The sequence below is a fragment of the Otolemur garnettii genome, unplaced genomic scaffold, assembly GCF_000181295.1.
Source record: "Otolemur garnettii isolate 467f Iridium unplaced genomic scaffold, OtoGar3 scaffold00016, whole genome shotgun sequence".
Classification (NCBI taxonomy): domain Eukaryota; kingdom Metazoa; phylum Chordata; class Mammalia; order Primates; family Galagidae; genus Otolemur; species Otolemur garnettii.
Window position 1 is genome coordinate 25,089,121 of NW_003852411.1, and position 24,107 is coordinate 25,113,227.

Here is a 24,107-nt window from a genome sequence, read left to right on the forward strand (position 1 = left end):
AACAGAACACTGCAGGCATCCCAGAAGGGCTCTCTCCTCCCAAACCCCTATTGCTCAATGTTTTTCTTTCAGAGGACAGGTTTAGGACTCGTCCTTATTTTTTGTGGTAACAGATGCAGATCTTCAAATTGGAAAACTCATGTGGGGAGACAGTGGACTCTATTACTGTATTATCACCACCCCCGATGACCTGGAGGGCAAAAATGAGGACTTCGTGGAAGTGCTGGTGTTGGGTAAGTGAGAACCACAGGTGACATTTTCATTGTAGACCACTTGCACTCTACTCTCCCTTTTCTCCCCGTGTGGATTGGTAGGTTGTATACATTGTCTGTAGCTTTTGCACATAGGCAAACCTTTTAAGAATATGTTTTTTTACAGACAGTAGCTGAACTTAACTATATCTTGTTTTTTGAAGGCTCTGACTCTCTTTTTATTATTGTCCCTAATACTTCTGCTTAGTTTTTCCCACCTTCTTTCCACTTTCACCTTTAACCCTGATTTCTCTTTTCTCTTATAATTTACTTGTCTTTTTATATGCTAATTTTGAAGAACTTGCCAGAGGCTTTTTGAGCAGGGTAGAGATTACTGGAAGATCAGAATTCTCTGCTGTGTCAGGACCTCTTTTTGCACTCTATCACCTCCACTTAAGACCAACATAAAGAAAGATAGCTAAAAACTGGGTTTGGTGATAAAAGGTACCCAATGAAAAGGTGCTTAGCTGTTTAAAAGATATGCTAAATGTTTAATTGGAAGGCAAGTTTCTTAAAACTAAAAGTGTCTGTGTTATTCTCAAAACAAATACATCTAATCCTTGTTAATATTAATTTCTTCATATATGAAAACTCATTACTTTTGGCTACTTTTCCTTTTTCATAGATTGGAGGAAAATCATTGGGATCTAATGTCTTTATATGAAACTGAAAGTCGAGCATTATTTTGTGCTCTTTAAATGTTGGCTGAACAAGAAAATTAGAGTAAAACCTACAAAAATTAAACTGCATTAATTGTAGGTGAAAAGGTAGTTCAGGATATATACGTGATGCTATTTTTCAAATGAAATTACATTTTCTATAGCTTCCAAGAGAACAGGTGACAGCAATTTGGGGGCATATATAAGGGTCTCTCCTTTTAAGGCAAGTGAGGTCCGAGGTAATTTTTTTTTTTTTTTTCCCCTGTATGAAACTCAATCCCCATGAAGAAAGTGGCATTGCTTTGGGATTTTTTTTTTTTTTTTTTGAGACAGAGTCTCACTATGTCCCCCTCAATAGAGTGCTGTGGCATTATAGTTCACAGCAACCTCAAACTTTTGGGCTTAAGTGATTCTCTTGCCTCAGTCTTCAGAGTAGCTGGGACTCCAGGTGTCTGCCACGATGCCTGACTATTTTTCTTTTGTTGCAATTGTCATTGTTTAGCTGGCCCAGGCTGGGTTCGAACCTGCCCGCCTCGGTGTATGTGGCTGGCGCCGTAAACACTATGCTACGGGCACCGAGCCTGCTTTAGGAGTTTTAGTTTTAGCCTTTATCATGATTATGTGACTTTGTAAAATCCACTATTCTGATGCTTTAGTTTTATTTATTAATATATTTTTCAAATTGGATTAAGGTAATAATGGCCTAACTTATTTGGAAGGTTGACTTAATTAAAACATAATCCTTGGGTCCAGCATATAAAGTGTATAACTGTTGTGACTTGTAAGAGAATGGAAATGTGACAGATATTCAATAGGAAATGAAACAGTAAAAGGCACATGTTGACACTGTAAAAGAACACAGGGAGATGAGATTTGGGATCCATTGTGACTCTGTAAATCAGAAGGTAATAAAAAGATAAATTTTTGCTTAATCACACAACTCTTATAGCCAAGTTTGAAGGAACAAGTGGCTCATTGAGCCTACAATTAGCTAATTGTGAACACAGTTATTTGGCCAGGGCAGCTATTTGCAGAGAAGTAATTGCCTGTGCAGTAAAAGGAGGCCAGGTAAAAACCACTTTAAATAATTTGGTCTCAGTATCCCACAAACATGGGGGAAATGGATAGAGAGAAAGCATTTTCAGCTGAAGATGTTCTGAAACGTATGAAAGGGCATTCTTCTCCATCAAAACATACAGAACAACTTGGGCCAAGATGCTATTCTCAGGGCAGAAAGGGGTCAGCAACTAAGAGGTGTGTGAAAGGAAGACTCGCTTGACAATGGTCACCAATGTTGGATGGAAGAAAAGATGAAGTGTAAAGGAAAACTGGGAAGGCTGCAGATCAAAACTCACAGCAGTGGGAGTAGTAGCACATCTACAAGATAAACATATATGCTAGGGTTTTTGGGGAGAAGAGACACATAATTCTTCTGTGTTCCACATTAATTTGAGACATTCAAAGCATGATTAATTTGTCATGGAACCTTACGACAGCAACATAAGATTCTATAAAGTGAAGAGGGCCAAGGATAGAACCTTAAACTAGTTGTGTTACTTCTTTAAAGGGCTAGTTTGAAATCTAAAAACATTTTCCAGGCCCATAAAATACTATATTAACTTTCCAAATACACAATACTGAGTCTTGTCTTGATGTCCCTTTATAGTTTTAAAAATTCTAATTCTTTGGTTGTCATGTCCTACGGGCCTATTTGTTAGATACTCTTTTTGTGTGAGACCAGGAGAGCAACGTGATTTCTGAGATCAACTCCTAAGGCAGGCATCCTCAAACTACGGCCTGCGGACCACAGGTGGCCCGACGGGTGTTCGGGTGTTTTTGCCGCAGCTGCCTGTCCTGTTTAGCAGCCGACTAGTCCTGGGGCCCACAGTCCAGGTGTTTTTGCCGCTGCTGCCTATCCTGCCTAGCTGCTGCCTGTACTTTTAAACTATAGTCTGGCCCTCCAACGGTCTGAGGGACAGTGAACTGGCCCCCTGTTTAAAAAGTTTGAGGACCCCTGTCCTAAGGAGATGAAGACTTCAGTGGAAGGATAAATGAGGCCCCAATTACAATGCCCATGAACCACCTGCTTAGCCATTGAATTTTATATGAGGACTAATTAGACGGTTTGGAACAGGGAGCATGGGAAGTGTCTCCAAATGTTTGAAGTGAAATCGTGTAGAAGAGGGATTGGAAACACTCTGGCTGGCTAGGTAAAATTGAATTGGAGTGGAAATTACAAGGGGAGGGAGTCTGTCTTAGTGTAAAAGAAGAACTATTAACACCTGGTGACATCCAATGACAGAATGAGTGTCTCAGCCATAGTAAGTTCCACAACCCTAGAGGCAGGTATTCAAAAGGATGGAAAGTTTCTTATCAAAGTTACTATACCAGGCACTTATGCATAGGAAAAGGTACTTACCTAAGTTACTTTTGAGCTTTATTTTGATTTTGAAATTCTTGGATTAAAGAAGATGAATATGATTGATGTGACTACCTTGATGAATAAGAAAGTGACTTCCCAGGAATATTCAGTTCTCATGATGGACATAAACAGGATTATAGGTCAGTTACAAGAACATAGAGGGTGATGCTTATTCACAAGGAAGCCAGAGGGAATAACTTTGGTCTTTTATAGTAGTTCAGGGCTAATAAGACTAATACCCCTCCCCCAAGAGGAATAAAAGAAACTATTGATGGTGGCATGAAGGAGTCATCTACTTTAGCTCTTCTTGGAGATGATCATAAAATGGAGAGCAGAAAACTAGTTCGAATTTCAGATAATGAACTAGTAAGCAAAGATGAGTTAAAGAGATGACTTAGAGGCAAAGTTCAGAGTTTCATTTCTTTATTATATTCACAATGATCAAGATGGAAAAGTTGATGGAGCAAGATTGTGAAGTGTCTTATATATAAGTTTGGACTTACTCTGAAGACTTGGCGAGGCAGGAAAGAAACCTTAAGAGATGAATGAGATTAGATCTTACATCAAGACACTATCTAGCAGCAGGGTAGACAAAGCATTGGGAAGAGGAGGCCTAGAGCAGAGGGACCTGTTCAGGTGGGGTTGGGAACTGCCACAGTAGCACAAGTGAAAGGTATGAGATTCTGCACCAGAAGAGACAACAAAGAAACATTTCTGGATAGACACAATGGATCTTGGTGACTAATGTATGAAAGAAAATTCGAAGAAGGATGAGTCAAAGAGAACAACATGATTTCTAGCCAGCTGGGAGGCCAGCTAGTCCATCAACTAAGGGAGAGGATATTGGTGGAAAAGCAGGTTGGAGAGGCAGGAGAATGAGTTTGGTTTTGGATATGTTGAATATAAGATGTTTGTGGGACACCAAGATGGAGATGTCTTGCTGACAATTAAAAATGTAAGTCTGGAACTCAGTGGAGAAGTAAGGATTAGAGATGATAGATTTGTGAATTGTGAATGGTAGAACCATGAAAGAACAGATGAGTCACCCAGGAAGATTCTATAAAGTGAAGAGGGCCAAGGACGGAACCCAATTATATTATCAGGGAAACATAAAATGTAGTTTTACTTCGTGTAAATGGTAACATTGGTACTACCGTGTTTCCCTGAAATTAAGACCTACCCCAAAAATAAGCCCTAGCAGGACTTCTATGCATTTGTTAAATGTAAGCCCTACCCCATAATAAGACCTAATGATGGCCATAGCTATGTAGCTTATCTGCCTAGCCTCGCCCTGCATTTTTGCGCAGAGCAGTAAGGAAGACTGGAATACCTTTTATCTGCCACAGCTCCTTTCTCTGAGCTGTTGGCACTTGCGCAGCTGAGCATGTGGTAACCACAGTCGCAGGCATCCTATTGTACATGTGTGAACAGCTAGGGGAAAGGAGTTCATGCGTCACTAGCGCCAGCCCCACCAACAAGGTCTGCTCCCCCGTCAGGTTCCAGAAGAAGATGACTTAACTGTATTTGAATAAATGTAGATTGTTGTATTATACTTAATAAAAAATAAGACATCCCCTGAAAATAAGCCCTAGTGTGTCTTCTTGAGAAAAAATAAATATGAGACAGTGTCTTATTTTCGGGGAAACATGACACAAGTATACTTGTCTTGATTTCCCTCACAAAATTGATAGCTTCTTAAGAATATGGGACTGTGAGCTCTTCAGAGCAAGGATCCATTCCCATTTGTCTTGGTATCTGCAATACCAAGCAGAATATCTACAATAAATACACTTCAGTGAATATTGTTTTAAGTGATAAATGGGTAGAATTTGTAACTTATCCTTACTTTGTTCCTCTTAAGTATTAGTCAACAAGGAGTATACATTTGGAGTATACAACAAGGAGTAAACATTGACAGTCTCAAGCAAGATAACATGATTTAATCTCATTCTTCCTCTGGTTGTTTCGATTATTAGTCGTGATGGATTCACTGGGGACTATGGTTGAAAGCAACACAGATGGGCTGTGGGTAACTTAAGCAGAAAAGAAGTTCATTGGGAGGATATCAAACTGGAAAAGAAGGCTGGAGAATCCATCTTAGCAAAGGATAGGATATAAGGGTAACACTTGTTAGTGTCTGTACAAGCAACCCCCTAATCTCAGTGACTTAACCACATTAACAATTTATTACTTCTTGTCAAAGTCAGATGTGGGTTAGAAAGCTCACTTGGTGGAGCCCTTCTACCTGGTGATGTAGGGATCTGGATTTCTCCATTGTGTGGTCCTGCTGTATCGGAGACCTTTGCTCCCAGTTGCACAGAGAGATAGTGAAAAAAGTTCATGTGAGATTTTTAGGGGACAGATATGATATTGACATGGATCACTTCTGCTGTTATTTTTTGAATGCCTAGGAAGGAAATAAAACTGGTTTGTTCATAGGACAGTCTGCTCTGCCATAGATACTCCAGGGTCTACATAACAGGAATTACTGGATAATACTGGGCTTCATAGCCAGACAAAATTAACTTTGTTTTTCTATTCTTGTGTTTTCCCACTCAAGAATCAAGAGTTTTAGCAAAGAAGTTCTAGTTGGCCCAATTTGGGCAGTTGTCTGTTGCTTAGCTTTAGGAAATCAGGGACTTTTGGTGGCTAGTCTATCAAGATACCAAGAATTAATTCTCCAAAGTATATTAGGACACTGTTACAAAAAAGAAGGGATAGATGGGGGATGCCAAAAAGGCAGTAAATGTCTACTAAACTGATGCTATTACTAATCCACCACCAATATTAATATACACTGATAAGTTATAGTTCACAAAGTTTTTCATAATGTAGGAAAGTATTATTTTTTTCTTATTTTCAAAATGGAGAAATTAATGTCTAAGTTGTATGCCATAATCCCAGTTTTTTTAAAAAAAAAAGTGTCAGAGATCAAACCCAAGTGTCTTGATTCCTCACCACATCTCCTTCCATGATACCAAAGGAACTGTCTGGATTAAGAAGCTATAGAATAAACCCTGTTTAAAAAAAATATGTGTTTGCTGCTCAAGGCCATGGGTTATGATTTTTATTTGCTCCAAGTTTTCTTCAGTCTTTCACTTTATTTCTTAGTGAAACAGACCAAGTGACCAAGTGACCAAGACCCTCACTTCAGAGGCTTAGTCCTTCCCATCTCAATTGCACGTCCCCACTGAGCATGACTCATACCTCCTTCTACCCCATACATCTGAACCAGCCACAAATCGCTATAGAAGCTTCTTTCAGAGGTTTCAGAAATATACCAAGACATGTGATTCACAAAAATGGGAGGACAACCACTGATTCAACATCAAGCATGAAAACTATACTGAACACCCTTTAATGTTTTTCTTTTGATGACTCAGAAGGTAAAGTCATTCTGAGGTTGGAAATGCATCCCGTGTTTGGGGTGCTTTGAAATGACCATGACAGGTATACCTAAGAAATATTTAGACAGACATTTGGGATCGTAGGGCCATACCAGCAAGTCACAGAAGGTGGGAGTGTCCAGAAATCTGTCACTCTGAGATTAGACATTGGTCTGGGATCAATGGTGAGGACAGACTGTTTAAAACCTGGAACCTTGCCACTGTTTGGATAGGAATAAAGTTCCCTGGGGCATCTCCAGCTGGCAGGAAAAGGACTTCACCATTTCAGGAAGGCTCAAGCAGGGAAGTTATTATTTTAAAATCTAAAAGCAGCTTGCCTTGTTCTTACTTCTTTCTATGCACAATGTGAGGGCTTGACCCCTTCTTTCTGATGTCCCAGTGGTAGCTTGTTTTTTAAGGGCCTTTAATTAGAAAAAGAGGAAAAAGGCCCTGGTGGAAATGTGGCTGGATGGACACCCCTGCCCCTGGGCCATGAATAGAATAGGAAGATGTGAACCAAGTGGTGTTTAGAATCAAGGTAAGGAAAACATTCCTAATGGTAAATAATAATGATTTTTGGAAATTACATGTGGTTGAGGGAAATTATAGAAACTCCTTCTCTGATAAGCTTTTGACATGGAACAGGTTCTCTTGCCTAGGATATTAGGTTAAACAATATGGATTTTCAGAATCCTTTCTATGATTTTGACTTTATTTAAAAGGTCTACAGATGGCAGAATTAATTCTCTATAGATGGTGATGCATCAGATACTGCTGTTTGATTTTATTTCAGTAGTTTCTGTTTTAGGAAAAAAAGATACATGCTTACTGTGATAAATTCAAACAAAACAGAAAAGTACAAAAAGAAGAAAATATCTCCTAAAACTCTCACTATCCAGCTCTAACTGTTCTATTTCTCAGGACTCTTTTTATTATAAGAGATAGAGGCTGAAACTGGCTCAGGTGAACCTTTTGGTTTAGGTAACAGATAAATCCAGGGGTATTCCTAGCTTCAAGCATGGATGAGTACTGCTGTTTGGACTATGTGTCAAAGACTGTCTATCTCATTTTCTCCATCTCCCGGGCTACATTCCTCTGCATTCACTTCATTTTCAGGCAGGCTTTGTCCACATAGGGTAAAGATGGCCCCTAATCTTTGGTGCCTAGGCTTCTATAGTCTTTTAGCATCTTCCATTTCAGTTAAAAATCCTCTTGTTGGGGGTGGCCTCTATGTTGTGGGAGGAATGTAATTAACCACCAGCCCAAACTGCACCACATGAATTTGAAGGGAAAAGGAGTAACTTCCTGAAGGAAAAATCAGGAGTCAGTTTGTTTCCAAATGAAGAAGAAAAGAATGCCAGACAGGCCAAAACAGATAATGTTAACATTTTGGGAGAATTCATCAGCTTCTGTTTCTTTATGGGCCAAATGCAGTGCTAATCCAGGAGGCCAGAAATAGGTATGCTCCCAGCAGGTCCTTGTGAGTAAGAGCTAATTTGGAATTGAATCTTCCCCACAACGGCAATTCCACAGAATTACCTTTGCTTTCCTGACATTCTTCTATTTATTTCTTCCATCTCCTTTTGTGATTTACCCAGAAGTACAGAGTATTTTACATAGATAAGTAGTGAAGGAATGGGCAGGCATGATGGGTTTTTTCCAAAAAATCAAGTAATTTGCAATACAATACCTGAAATTGTTATTGTAGTCTAAAATGAACTTTCCTGCCTATTAGTATTAAAAAGCCACTAAGAACCTAATAAATCAATGAATTCTTGGGAGGGAACATCTCGGAATTTGTGATTGACTTAAAGGATGCTTGATGGGACTATACTTGATGGGGTTGTGCACAAATGCCTTAGCACCCACCCCTGCATTACTGCTGCCTCAGCTTAAATTCCATCTGCCCTCCACTCCCATGACTTCAGTTAAGTCTGTTCAGAAAGGCTACTTGTTGCCAAGCCTCCCCTTCCCCCTCCTCTTTGCCAGCCCCAGCCTAGTGCTGCTAACCAAGGAGATTTGCTGATTAAAAGGGCCTCAGCTCCCAGAGTTCCCATGGCAACAGCCTCCTTGGAGGTCTTTGTTGCCTGCTAAAACTTTGATCTCTGAGAGTGGCTGCTGCTGTTTCTCTCTAAGATTTACAAACAGAGGACGAGGGAAAAAGAATTGGGGGAGAAGAAAGAAAAAGTTTACTCCTGGCAGAAGGAAGAGAAGGAATTAATTACAGAGCCACACTCTAACCATAAATCTGGAGGTTACTTTTTTGGAACATCTGATTTGGGCTGTGCCCACAGTTTCATTTGTAGGCTTGATTAGGCTTCACATATGCTTCAGGTTATGCCTCAGTGGGGTTGATTCCCCTAAGAGGGTAGAAATCATCCTTTCTAGTGTTAGCACACACCTGTGCCTTCAGGTTTCCAGAACAGCTGAGATTACTGCACAACTCCCATCAAAGAAGAGACAGAAAGCAAAAGGCAGAATGGCTTTTTAGGTCTCAGCTCTGCTGCCTTTTCTTTCAGCACTCTGTCTTAGTCCTGGCCTACCTTGCATTGAGCTTACCTAGATTCTGCTGTTGGTCTTGTTTTTAAAAAGAACCAGAAAAATGTATTGAAGGGATGGAGGAGAAAGAAGAGCTAGAAAAGTTAGCCAGGCATCAACTAGAATCTGATTCAGGTTAATGACTATCAATAACAAGCATTGTAATAAATGAGGAGCAGAGTAGGATTTTTTTTTTTTTTGAAAAAAATCCATGCCTGCCCATTCCTTCACTACTTATCTATGTAAAATACTCTGTACTTCTGGGTAAATCATAACCACTTTATGATTTCTCTAAAGACTTGGGATCATGCCTTTTATTCTTTGTAAGAAGCTTCCTTTGGCTTCTAGACCTCTTTACTGCATAATCTCAACCTTGATCTTTTAAGACACCATGGAGTTGAGTCAGTTTTGCTTCAAGTATGATTTATATTTAAATTGTGATTTAACTAATATTTTTGCATACTATGTTTCTAACACCGGATAAAAAAATAAATAAATGAGAGTGTCTTGTTCCTGTAGAAATTACTGACTTTCGGTGATCATAAAAGTTCTGCTTCTGAAGCAATTAGACAAGAAAAAATAAAATCTGTCTTTGAATATTAAATATGCGGGCCATTGATTCTCAACAGGGGGCAATGTTTGGAGACAATTTTTTGATTGTCAAAACTTGTGGGGTGCTTTGGTATCTAGTGGGTGGAGAACAAGGAGGCTGCTAAGCACCCTACAATACAAAGGGGCAGCCTTCCCCTACCCAGCAAAGAATTATTTGGCTCCAATTATCAATAGTGCTGAGGTTTTGAAACTCTGATCTTGATCAAAGGTTTATATGGATACTGGATAAGGTCCACTGTGAACAGCCTGGGCTTTGGGGTCAAGCCACCTTGGACACAGTGCAACAATATGACCTTGGACAAGTCAATACCTGTGAGCTGGGTTTCCTTATCTGTAAAAATGTTGGAGGGGTTGTAAAAACATAGAAGACCTATTAGGAAGAGTAAATAGCATATGATAACTCAGAAATTGTTAGTTCTCTTCTCTCTTACACCTGCTCATTCCCTACATCTCATCCCTAATCTGTGGGAACAATCTTTAGGGAAGTCTACATGTGGGGACTCCTGCGAAAGACCTGATTTTCCTGCCCCTCCTATAGGCAGAGGCTTTAATGGGCCATCTGTGAATTGGCAATCCTATTACTAATAGATTCACATTTTCTCAATGACATCTGTGCTGTGGCTTGCCAGTGGTGACCCTAATCAGCCCTGTGGAAATCTTCCTGCTGGTGGATTTGAGGGCATTGTGTCTCTCATGCTCTTTTGGTTGCTGTGTTTTGGTAGCTGTTGGAAGCCCCCATATCTCAGTGGATAGCCCTTAGTTAATTGCAGGTTGTTTATTGCCTAACCTAAATTCAAGGATTCGATCACATGGCCCATTCAGTGAAGCCTGGAGGAGTTTGGATCGGGATCTGGGTAGGAACACTCTATCTGAGCTTTAGATAGAGTAACTTTATAATTTATTATACGAACTAGGACACTCTTCAGAGTACAAGGAGAGGAGGACTTTGAATAATTCCTGGCAAGACCACAGGCATACTGGTAGGATTGCCATCCACCTTTAAATGATGACCACCTTAAAGCGTATCTTACTGATTGAAGAGACAAGGGCAAATTAGTGTGGGCTCACGGTTGGCTGCTGGACCCATACCCCTAATTGGCCTTTCGTGCGTGCATGGGGATGTGCACACACTTCGCCATTCTGCATACCTGGACCAAGTGAACGGGCCCGGCAAAGAAATGGGGGTTTGACGGAAGAATTGTTCACGGAAAATTTGCCCTGAAATTTCTGCAGGCCGTCGGTTGAGGCTGTGTAAGACCCTGCGTTCTTGAGAGAACAAATGAGGTCTCCTAGGCTCTGTCCCCTTCCCTAAGGCCCCGCCCGTCCCGCGCCACGACCGCTCGGCCCCGCTCCGTCCCGCCGCTCCCTCCTCGCAGCCTTTATCCCGCCTCACTATTTTTGCTTCACTTGTTGCTCACCGCTGTGGGAGGAAACTCGGCCTTCAATTAGTGCGCATTCCTGCCGCCTGCGGTTGCCGTGGTTACCCCGGCGAGAGCGGGAGCAGCTGGGTCAGCCCGCGCGCTGCATTGTCGCCGGCTGGGCGCGCGCAGGCCTCCGCGGGGGAGGAACCGGGGGGCAAGCGCGAGAGTGGGTGGCACCGAGAAATCGGCTCAGCCCCTGGAAAGAAAGACTCGCAGTCCTTGAAAGCCGGTCAGGAGACAGTCGTTCCATTTTTCTCCAAAGCCAGCTGCCGCTATTCAAGCGTGCAGGTTTGCGTTCACACGGGAGCGGTGCCTCCCACTTGGCTGAATTGGCTTCTCATGAGAGGGTGGGAAAGGCTCCGTGGTCGAAGACCCTTACCCTGAAAGGTGGCAGGCTACAGAGCAGAGGGCAGGAACTCTGACAATCTGAGGCCTACCAAGAGTGTGGCCCTCTGTGTCTGCCTGAGATCGCCAGGGCCTTTGTTTAAGGAAAGTAGCCATTGTTGGCATCCATCTGCTCTAGTCTGATGGATGCAGCACAGTGAGTTCAGGAAGTCACACTGGGCTCCAAGAAACTCAATTTCGCCCTTCTCTGACATCCCACCCTCCTCCGCATCATTTCTTAGTCAAATCTAGCTGTCTTCTGCATTTCATTTCAGGCCAAGTGGAACATGTTACATTACTAATATTTTGTATTTATTCACTCTCTGGGGGATGGGGCATTGCATCACTATAGCACTTTGCAAAGACAGAGTACTTTGCAATCATTTTTATTTTTGTTTATTAGTTTGTCGCAGCATGGTGAATGCCTTTTAATTAGATCATACTGTGTTATGATGTATTTAGTAATCATTTTCCGGTTGGAGCTTTAAAAGGTGCTGAGAGTTTCAACGATCTCCAACATTTCCTACAGCCAAAAATTATACTTTAATTATATAAATAGAGTAATGATGCCACAAACACAAATTTCAGGGTCACTCACTGTATATATTAGGAAACTTAGAAAGTAGTTGCTGTGCATTTCTAAATCAAGGATCAGCAAACATCCAGGGGTGGTGAGATACTGGGGAAAAGTACTGGAATGGGGATGAATGGACCCAGGTTCTGTGGCTGGCTTGATCATTAGTCAGCGGTGTGACTTTAGGACAGATTCTTAGCCTCTTACCTAAAGTTTTCTGAAAACATGGGGTAGAATATGCCCTTCATGACCTCTGAGATCCTTTCTAGCTATAAAATCTGACTCTAGAATCCCATGTGAATAGAAGTCAATTTCTTAGGCCAACCTCATAACCACTGCCAAAAATCCCCAAAGTATTTATTAACAGTTAATTGCAGATGGTCCATTACTAGTCATTTTATGGAGAGAATTCACTGTCACATTCACTTATTCTCCTCTACAACTATAATTTAAAATGGACTAAAATGTAAAAGACCCAAAAATAAAAAGTAAACACATGATTAAGAACATAGTTTATAAATATGCAAATGAAAGGGAGGCTATATCCACATTTGTCATAAACTATATTGAATGCATGGTTTCCATGGGAATGTAGAATAAAAACAGGGATGTGTGTGCCCTTGGGAAATTTCCAATCTATTTGGGATTCCAGATAGCTGTGGTAACAACACTTAAAAGCATAGCCCTAGAAACATCTTTACACTTAAAAGGGCCAGAGAAAGGCATCTGCTGCCTTCAAAAACTTAGGAGAGAATATTTTGGAGAGTTAGGAGCTGAGAGAACAGGGGGTGGATACAGTACATCCCTGAAAATGGATCTAGGGCATCTGAGGAAAGCTTGAAAGTGGAATGAAGCTGAAATGTGCCTTAAACAGAAGGGAGAAGAAGGGAACCACGAGGATCTGGGGAAGAAAGGCATTCCTCATTGTCCTAAACAGAAGGTTCATTTGTATAGTATTGGCAAACCCCAGGAGGACTCCAAGTTAATCAGTTCAAAGAAATGAATGGAGAGAACTATGCTGTCAGCAGTGGTGTCATCATGACAATGAAGTGTTGTTACTCGTTTCTATAATTCCAATGCATTAAAAACCATGTGTCTGTCATCATCGAGTGATTGAGTAGGCAGGTCTAGGATCTGAAAATAAGTTTGTCCCAAATACAGAACTTCTGCACTTCCCATTCCATTTTGAAGGCTTGGATTAATAATCATAGCTTAGATTTAAGTTTTAAGACTTGAGACAAGCACAATCTGCTTGGCTGAAATCTGTATGTATATCATATTTCTGTAATGACTTTATTAAAGATACCCTAGCCTGGTGGTTCACAGCTCTTTGGTGGGGGGTGGGCTGGTGCTTCCATCTCCTTAGATAGAAAGATGGCATTTTAGGATGAGCCAGTGACTGGAGGTTGCTCCTTGAATTGAGCCCTGAGTCCAGGCATGTTGAACATTCTGCAATACATAGAATAGTGGTAAATGATACATAAATCGTGATGAATGAATGAATAGATGCTGCATATTTGTATTAAGAGCCTACTTCCACCTGAGATTGATAGAGGGCGCTGTAATGAGCAACAAGTCAGAAATCCAACCAGAAGCGCAGCATACGGAAGAAGAGGGATTTGTCACACGTTAGGGTCCTGACAGGTAGGTGAGGCGCCTCCTCCTGCCAGGCTGCTGGGGATGCCAAGCATACAGCACAGTCCCCACCCTGCCAGTAGAGGCACATGTAAAGGAATCATAGCAGCCATGAGGTAAGTGCCTTAATAAAGCCATATACAGTGGTCTTAGGGATGGAGAGAACTAAGTATATTCTCAGTGCAGCACTCACAGGGCTCTGTCAGAACATACCTGAGTCTGGTGGACGATGTGTGGTCAGTGCTTACCATGGCAAAGAAGATAAGTGAATTCTACTTTGAGGGGCCTGACCTACCAAGAAAAGTCTGGTGGACGATGTATGGTCAGTGCTTACCGTGGCAAAGAAGATAAGTGAATTCTACTTTGAGGGGCCTGACCTACCAAGAAAAGAGTGTAAAAACCTGGGGGGAAATGCCACTAGGACGTGATTTGTTATGAAATGTGCAAAGCTCTATATAGAAGTGAGAAACCAGGCAAGGATTGTGTCTCCAGGGAGAGGCCCCATGAGCAGGTAGAACCTGATGTCAGTAAGTAAAGAAGGTTGATGAAAATGGATTTGGCAGGTAGAAAATCTTTTGACTTTACTAAATCTTATGACACAGAAGCAGGTATCTAAAACTGAGTTCTTATACAGTGAGACAAACTGTATGAGTTAGACTGTGAGCTTCTCAAGTGTCTCAAGGGAACACGTCTTTCTGTGTGTCTCCACCTGGCACAATATACATTTCTTTGTTGAATGAATGCCGAATGAGTGAATTAGAGAAATTGCACAAGTAAGCAGGAATATGTACAGGGGATAACTTCAAGGTAGCAGTGGCAAAAAACTGAAATAGAAAATTTTATGGGTAAGATATGTAAATTGTTTCAGTTAAGGTGTATTTTTCTGCCTTGAGCATTCAATCCAAAGTGTGTGAATGTGTTTGGCTACAGAGTTTGTGACTGTATGGTTCAAAAACGGCCCTTGTCTGTGTGCCTATACAAACTATTAGTATGCCTGATTCGTTTGGACTATTCATGTGGAAATTTCTGAAAAGTAGTGGATTCTGCAAGTTTTGGGGGAAAATGTTTTGAGTGCTTACATGAAAACTGTATTTTCTACTGATAGTTTGAGCTATGGTTTGAAAAAGAGTAAATGTGGCCTTCCAATTGCAGGGTCTGTTTTCCATCCTTTTCTCAGACATTAAAGTGAATTGTAATTGCCACTCTTAAACTGAATCCTGGAAGAATGATAGTGATTCACAAGTGTTAGTAAAGTGCTGCTGAAATCTGGAATGTATTTACTCCAATTGTTTGGATTCTCCAAGATCAGACCTGCATAGAAGAAGAAAAGATAGAGCATTTCTAACTGGCAATAGTGTTCCTTAGAAATTGTTAGGGAAGAAGCTGGGAGCAAAATGACTTTCAGAAATATAGGATTCTACCATAAATCTAGTTTTTAAGATGCTTTTAGTTTCAATGAAATGTAAGTCATAGTGTAAAAGCCAGAGGGCTTTGCACTCTTTCTGCTATTGACACCACATATTGGTACTGTCTGCTCTCCCAAAACTCCTACTATGTTCTGAATTCTGAAGGCACTTAATTTTATCCACTTTACTGCATGATTCTGTCATTTACATTACTCTGCTGGGACTTACACTACAGAGGTGCATTGTGGGAAGCCTTCATCTTCTTCTGAAGCTTTAACTTCAGGGAGTTGCTTCAGGGAGAATGGGAAGTTTGATGTATGTCTTCCTGCTGGAGTGATAGCTTTGTGAGTCTTCTGCCATATTTCTGACATGTTAGTACACGCTCCTTTTTAATTTTTTTAATTACAAAAGTGAAAAAAGTCTAAAGTGAAAAATGAAAATCATTTCATTGTTCTTTCATGATGCCCATTCTAGCTCTCCAGAAATAAGCAGACCTATTTGTTGTATAATACTGTTGCTTTCAAATTTCAATTTGAACATAGATGGCTAGAGCTTATACTCTTATTTTTCTGTGTGTGGAAGTGATGTCAGAACACCATTAATCTGACTTAAACAGCCCATGGAGAAATCCAGCTTTTGTGTTTTATCTCCCCATAAATACATCCGTGTGTATATATATCCTTCAGAGGTTGCAAACTCATGATCTGTGGGCTTTATGCAGCCCAGAGACAAACTTTCATGGCTTGTCGTATGCTTTAAAAAATATATATGAATTGGTCAGCATGCCGGTAAAGGGGTTTAAAAAAAAAAGAAAAAAAATGTGTGTATTAATTGGTTGCCAACATCTGAAAATCAGGGTATTTCACATAAAGTCTGTGGTCTAGTGAATCTTGAGTAATAGTATGACCTAAAACCCTGAAGACACAGGCAGGTGGCTAGAAGTGGGTAGTAGCAGCCTCCATAAGACACATAATCTGCTATCTGCCACACCTCAATTGACCCCTGTTGTATTATATCTGGCCACTCAGTTTGCTTCCTGCTGGCCTCTACAGATGTGTGAGTTTGCTAATGATATAGATAGGTTGACCATATAATTAATTGTATAAACTAGGACAATTTAGATAAATGGTTCTCAACCTTCCTAATGCCACAGCCCTTTAATACAGTTCCTGTGGGTCGCGACCCACAGGTTGAGAACTGCTGATTTAGAGTAAAAATGAGTGCTATTAATAATTATACCAAGACCATAGGACGAGACAAACCAAGATATATGGTCTTCCTATTGATAGACAACTTCATTCAACCCCTTCTTTTTACTAATGAGAAAACTAAGACCTAGAAAAGGGAAGTAACTTGCCCATGGAGTTTACCAAATGAGTTAATGACAAAGCTGCCCTAACCACATTGACTTCCAGTCCACTGCTTTTTCTAATATAACATGCACCATATAATATGTATGAGCACTATAACCTCCTTGAATGCATGGATTTTTTTATAGTTAATAATTATCACATAGTTAATTTTGTGTGAGAGTTCACAAATTTGTAGCTTATATCAGTGATATTTCTGTTATGCTTCAGACCATATGCTGTTATGATTTGGACCATGGCACATTCAGAGATGTTTAAAACATTTATAGGCTTATGAACTAGACAATAAACATAAGCAAAATTTCTCATTTTACTAGATACAACAAGAGATGTATTTAGATGTGCTAATTGTCCAGATTAAAAAAAAAAAACAACAATAAAAGTCTACCATTAAGTAAGTATCTGCTTGCTAAAAAAAAAAACACTGGATATTGTCTTTTTGATCATTCGCTATGCCTGGTCTTCAAGAGATGTTGCAGACCCCAAATTCCCAAATATTTGGCCATATTGAGTTTCTAAAAGATATTTGTACAGAAAACACCCCAGATGAGACTAGTGCATGTTCTTAATCACTTGCTCAAACTTTGACCCCAAATCCCTATCTAGTGACCTACTCAAGAGAACTGTGTAAACCTTAGGACAACTCTTAGCCTTTGGTGGAGACTTAGATGAAAGTCTAGCCTGAGAAGATACTTTTTTCCAGTGTCCCATGTGGCTCCCTCTTGTCCTTCCAAGGGACCTTGCAAGCAGTGGAGCCATCTTACCACGTCAGCAGCACAGGGTGGACAGAAAGAAGGAAGCCCTTTTCACTAAAGCCAAAAGCAGAGTTGGCCTAAGTCACCTACCTCATTCTGTCTTTCCATAAAGGATACACTGTGGTCCCCATTAGCTTTTCAAACATGGGACCATCGCCCACACAGACCAGGATGCGTGTTACCACACTGGCCTTATAGAGTTGAAGAGAGCCCCCAAAATGTAAAGTGGGCAAAGATCCCTTCTACCCTACTCAATAACACCTTTGTGGTATTCTCCCCTGGAAAAGCCCTTTCCTTTGACCATTGTCAGAGCTTCTTTTCTGCAGGGTAGCTTGATAGAGGAGGGGACCAGTGACCAACCAGGACCTTTAGACTCACAATCCAAACCACATATACAGGTAACCTTTTTCTCTGATGCACCTTAACAAACTTGTACAGGAGAAAGTTGTTTTCTAAATGAGCCACAGCAATATACATAACACAGACCACTAAAGCTTTGCTGTCCAGTAACAATGCGGTTACTGAGTCCTTAAAATGATATTTTGGTGATACTTAAATAAGTTAAAAATAAAAACAGTATCACCTTTATTTCTTCTGTTTATTTTTCCTTTTTAAGGTAATTACTAGAAAAGCTACGTTTACCCATGTTGCTAACGTTATATTTCTATTGGTCAGAGCCATTCCAGAGGCATACATCATGTATGTCATGAAGTAGAATTTAGTTTCATGCTTAGGTGCCATGGTGGCTTTTTACCATCAAATCTGAAAGGGGAGAAGTTTGGTAGTTGCTTCCTAGTACAAATTATTAGTTTATCAGGAAGGCTTCAGTGTGGTAGAGACATCTGGTATAGGGGCAGAAGTTCATAACAGAATGTTACCTTGATATGAGAACATGGTGAAAGCATTTGGGACATCTTTTTGTAAATCAGGCTAATTTTTAAAAGGAATAATATCCTCCCTTACGTCTCCCAGCATCTTGTTTCCTGTACTGCTCTTTGCCTCACAGAGCCACTGAGGGGCACCTGCTCTGACACCAGCTTTTCAGCTTCCATGCCATATCACACAGAAGGCACTTGGGTCCATACAGTGCCAGCTGTGGGTGCCATATGGAAAAGCCATATCATATACATATGTACAGAGTGTTTCTGAAGCCAGAAGGAGTGTAGAGGAGTGTGTAACCGATCTAGCTTTATCTTTTCTTTGCCTTTGAAAATTTTAATCATTGAAATATCTTTAGGCCATAAATAGAATCATGTAGTGAGATAACTCTGAGTTAAAACCAAATATGTACTTTTGTTTTTATATGGACACAGGACTGTGTATGAATGTATGAAAATGTAGAGTGAACATTTGGATGCAGACAAGTTTGACTTTTCAATGAAGGATATGGAGAGCATGTATAAATGAATGGGAATGGTGTACGTCAATCTGTTCAAGCAGAGTTATTCATATTGAAACAGAGATTTCCTCCTATAAATAGTTGAAGTGAAAGTTCTGTTTCTGCTTCTGCCTCATTTAGGTACAGAGTTCACTTAGGTGGCTGACAAGAGATTTATGGAGAAGGTCATTGTCTTGACTGAGCCCAGCTTTGGTGGTTTGTCTCTCATACCACAAAAGGCATGGACCAGTGGTGCCATGTGTGGATGGTATCAACTGGAGCCAGGCTTCAGGCTGTGTTTTCCTTTGCATTAACCGCTTTCCTTCTTCTTTTCCTTCCACTTCTTCTAGGCAGGACAGGGCTGCTTGCTGATCTCTTGCCCAGTTTTGCTGTGGAGATTATGCCAGGTATTCAGTCATTTAACTCTTTATTTGCTTAATTTGCTATCATTCCATCTGCCTTGCTTCTGCATTAGTCACTAATTAATCCTTTAATTTATTTGCATATTTCTCTCTCTATATATATATGATCTTTTCCAGGATTAACTACGCCCATTGAAAGAGACTTTAAATTGCATTCCTTCTGTTACTGAGACCTAAAAGAATAATGGTAATTAAAAATAGGCTGAAATGGAAACCTAGTTCTTTAGTGACAGCCATGAGGGCTCTTTGGCAATCTTCATGCCCATATCAATACCTCATATGTACCCTAACAGCGATAAGTATTCTTAACTGAATAATTATGTATCTATAGTCCTTATGTCCTAAGTTATATGTTTGTCTATCCATTATTATACAACTATACTATTCTGAATTGCCTTTCATAATATTATCAATTTTTTTCAGACCCTAGGAAAGCTTTACCCCTTCTCCCTTGAAAAATATATATTTAAAGACCTTTATTACTTTGTATACAATTTTAGGGGCTGATTATTAGTGGTTGCCTTACATCCCTAGGGGGTCCATGGGCCACATGTCAAGGACACCTGCCTCAAATATACATCTTTGTCTTTTTATGTAGCCTCAGTTGAACATCCCAGCCTAGACAAGCCCACACCAGTTTGGTGCAGCACTATGCTCCATAACTGAAAGAGGATCAGAGAGAAGCAAGAAGGAACTGTGGGAGAGGGTCTATCTAAACCCAAGGAATAGGAAAGGGTATGATTCAGTCTTGCTTTAGAGGGTTTCTGCCAAAGTTTTAAGAGCTGCCTACTAGCAACAGAGAGATACAAAACCTTCTTGGCTATTGGTTTGGGCTGAATTTGAATTTTTAAAATATCTAAAGTCTTTATAGATGAGTCTCACTTATTATTCTGCCATGAATTCTTCTAGCCCTTTTTCCTATTAGCCGGCCAACCCAAATGTAGATGTTCTTCTGATTGATGTTGCTTCCAAGGACACAAATAGATATCTCTTTGTGATCACCCTTATCCAGGGTTCCCTCAATTTGTCAGCATTTGTTCATCACAAAAAAAATTGTTACATTACAGCGATCCAAACTAGATGCTATTATCTCTGAGTCCCAAGAAAGTGTTACTGTATTTTTCATATCTGGTCCTATACGCCTGAATTTCCCTCCCTTTTGACTCCAAGAATTCTTTCACAGATAATACTCTTTTGTTTCTCAAATGTGACTTGCTAGTCTTTTATCCTTGACTGCCTGACCAAGTGGTAGCTACCAGTCCACATAGTTCCTATAAACCTCAGGGCTCATGTCCGTCTTAGCTACATTATGTTACTGTGTGCTTGCTCAGGCCTAGTCCAGAGGCTTCTGATACCTGCCAACCTCATGAATGCCCTCCAGACCCTTCTAGCCAGTCACCAGGTCTTCTCATTTCCTCACTAAAGAAAGGTTGATCTTGTTAATTTTAATATATTTCAGATGGATAAGTGAGGAAAGACAATCAAGAAACATAAGTTGTTTGTTTTTTAAGGAAATTATGTTCTAGACAAAGTCAATTTTTTTTTTTTTACTATTTTCATTTTCACCCAAATCAAACAGTTTTACTATTATCACAAAACCTTTGTGTAACAAAAATGCCATATTCTGAAGCTCCCAACTAAATATCCATTTAATTGATGGAATATTTAATAATCCAAATGTAAGAAAAACAGTGTATACTTGAGAATCAGTGTAAAGGGAATTTGGTAGATGGCTTTCAACCAAAGTGAGATGCTTTAATCATTTGGCTTTTAAAGGAAAGCGGGGTTCACTCCAGTCTGTCCAGGCCTCCAGAGGGAAGTGTGGTCCTATTAGCCAAGTCCGAAAAGCATGATATTGAGATAAGTCACCTCAGGACCATAGTAATTTTTATCTGAGCCAATTAGAATTTGTTTCCCTTCTTTTGATCTTTTTGGTGGGTGAATGAAGTAAAATTCACATTCAGCTTCTGGCAGAATGGTGAAAATAGCAGAAGTTGACAAATTTACACATCGGCCTTCCATACATCACAGCTCCTAGTCACTTTAGCCCTTGGCTATGTTAGCTGTCTAGCATGGTCAGCGTGAGTGGGATCAAACCAAACCCATTCTCTGGGGACAAGGACAGTGTCTTCTTTGAGTCTGTGTCTCTAGTTTTCTCTAGCTATGGATCACTATCTGGGCATAAGCAATAGGTTTGGATCTGAGCACTGGTCTAAGAAAGACATTGTAGGACTTATCAGCAGGGAAAGTAGATGAATACAGAAGGGACCTGGAACCACCTAACCATAGGCTATGTTTAGACCACATAGACACAGAGCCCTTTTCCTCAGGACTTAGCTGTTGTAGATAAGATCAACGTGATGAAAAAAGATAGGTGTATTCATAAAATCCACCACTTCATAGCCCAATGGGCAAGGTTCCCCCTCCTCCCAGCAACCATCTTTCCACTCTTGTCCCATCCTTGTTCTGACAGCACAGTCAGTTTGGTTAATCCTCTCCCTGTATGGGACCCTGAAACTCTCCCATCACCCTGTGCTGGTCCTACATGTGCCTAATATGATATAGATCACCCTCTTCCCTCTTCTCCATACCCCAGCCCTGGGGAGGTCAGCACTCCTCACTCAGTTTCCCTTGAGATTTGTGGGCTCTGTTCCCTGTTAAGAAATGCTTTCTTCCCCAGGTTTCCCCTCCTTGCCCCTTTTCACCAGGGAGGTACCAATCAGAGTGTGCCCTGCCCTGAAGGTGAGCTGCCTCGAGATGGATTTCTCTGTGCATCCCTCCAGAGTGGGTGTTTGTTGGCCTGGTGATCCTGGGAGTCTTCCTCTTCTTCGTCCTGGTGGGGATCTGCTGGTGCCAGTGCTGCCCTCACAGCTGCTGCTGCTATGTCCGCTGTCCATGCTGCCCAGATTCCTGCTGCTGCCCTCAGGCCTGTGAGTAAAGTGACCAGTGGGGAAATGTCGGGTGACCAAAAGAAATGCCACCTCTCCATCTGACAGAGTTCCTCCTCCTCCACCTCTTTTCCTTCCACTTGAAGTCTTCCCAGACTTTCTCCTCCTCTGGGAACCCCGGCTTCAGGGATGACTGTCCTTGCCTGCTCTCACCTACATGTGCTTCTCCATGCTTTTGATCCATACCTGTCACCCAGTGCATTTGGAATCCTCACTGACATTATTCATTAAATGGAAGAGCAGGTTCATGGTGGTGAGGTTGTGGGGTAAGACTCTGTGCTCTGCTCAGGGCATTCAAACTAGAGGAAGCCTTCTCTGGTCCTTCCCCTCCATGCAGAGGACTTCCTTGTTTTATAAGCAGAGTTGCCTAAGTGTGGCCTTTGGGCACTACCCAGCAACAGATGAATTTTGTTTAATCCCATGAGGAGGTGACCCACTATAGGGACTAACCTTCATTTAGGGATTCACAACTTTTACCTTTACTGTCTAGCCCATGTGGGCATTAAGTTTGACACCGCTGCCACAAACCAAACATGTCTTGAAAGAGAGCGGCACACCAGGTATCTGTAGTATCTTTAGGAATAAAGCAGTTCCGAGGAGGAGTCAGGTTATCTGCTCTTCTTTTGAAGTCAGAAAGCAGGGGCCATGTACAAGCTCACTGCCTGCTTTCCTTCTCTAGAAGAGGCTCAGGATCCTCCTTGAAGCAGCCCTGGGCAGCCCCTGTGCTAGGCCTCCTCCAGAAGGGCTGAGGCAGCCTAAAGACAGTGTGGTTATGAGTAGGCTGCTACTGTCACTGAGGATACTGCTGTGACAGCTCCCAGAACCGCTTAATTACTCAGATGCCAGGTACTAAACACTGTAATTCCTTATGTCATTGCCTTTTGCTGGAACTGAAGGGGCGTCCAAGGGAGTGGGGGAAAGTGGTTCTGATGAATCAATTCAGTCCTAGGAGAATACACACACACACACACACACACACACACACATCTAGGAGCTCCTGTGAGTGCATCCTCAGGGACTTTTTGGTGAGGGTTGTGGTGGGTGGGATGACATAATCTCTCTTGCTCTTCATCTCCCTCCACAGTGTATGAAGCAGGGAAAGCAGCAAAGGCCGGGTACCCTCCCTCTGTCTCCGGTGTCCCTGGCCCTTACTCCATCCCCTCTGTCCCTTTGGGAGGAGCCCCCTCATCTGGCATGCTGATGGACAAGCCACATCCACCTCCCTTGGCACCAAGTGACTCTACTGGAGGAAGCCACAGTGGTAAATGTAGTTCCAGACTGCCCTGCCCCATTCTTGTCTTGGGCCCCCACCTGGTTCCTTGCTGATAAATGCAATCAGTTCAGTGATACATCTGTGGAAAATGGCTATCTCCCTTCTAGAAGCAGGTGCCTTCTGGCTACTTCAGGCTTTTCAAGGGCCATGGACATTGTGACACTGCTGACCAATGCTTTGTTTCTAGCCTCTTTCATAACTAAAACTATAAGAAAAAGAGACTAGGTGCCCCCCCTGAATATTGATCATTCAGTTAAGAATTATCTCATCCCTACTGCATATTTAGGACTGCACCAGGTACCGTGAGGGTCAGTGAGCAGTGTAGGACATGGTGTTTCTAGCTAGTATGGCTTACTCAAGGAGAGAGTATGGACCTTTATTAAAATGGATACTAAAGAGTATAGTATTTGGAGTTCAAGCAAAAAGAGCTGAAGTGGTTATAGAGACTTTAGACAGGAGGTGAGATTTGAGCTGGGCCTAGGAATGAGCAGGATTTATAAAAGCAAGCAGGGATACTAAGCACCCCAAATGGGAAGGCCAGTGTGGGGAAGTCCCAGAGCTGGAAGGGCACAGTGCAGGTGTCTGGCAGTGTCCAGCTCATCAGCCTGATGGAGGAAAGTGGAGCCAGATCAGGGAGGGCCTTCAAACCCCTCCAGAGGAGCCAGGGCATAGT

General features: G+C 41.4%; 1 protein-coding gene across 2 annotated transcripts in view; it reads left to right on the plus strand.

The window, feature by feature from the left end:
• The window catches only part of ILDR2 (immunoglobulin like domain containing receptor 2), a 59,101-nt gene that overhangs the window by 16,503 nt on the left and 18,491 nt on the right, over positions 1-24,107 (plus strand). The window contains exons 3-6 of one of the 2 annotated variants that reach the window (XM_003785741.3): positions 114-233; positions 19,142-19,198; positions 21,997-22,143; positions 23,246-23,422. In XM_003785741.3, coding sequence (XP_003785789.1) covers positions 114-233; positions 19,142-19,198; positions 21,997-22,143; positions 23,246-23,422 — 501 coding nt within the window. The remainder of the gene's footprint in view (positions 1-113; positions 234-19,141; positions 19,199-21,996; positions 22,144-23,245; positions 23,423-24,107) is intronic. The other variant, XM_023510837.1, reaches the window with a different exon arrangement.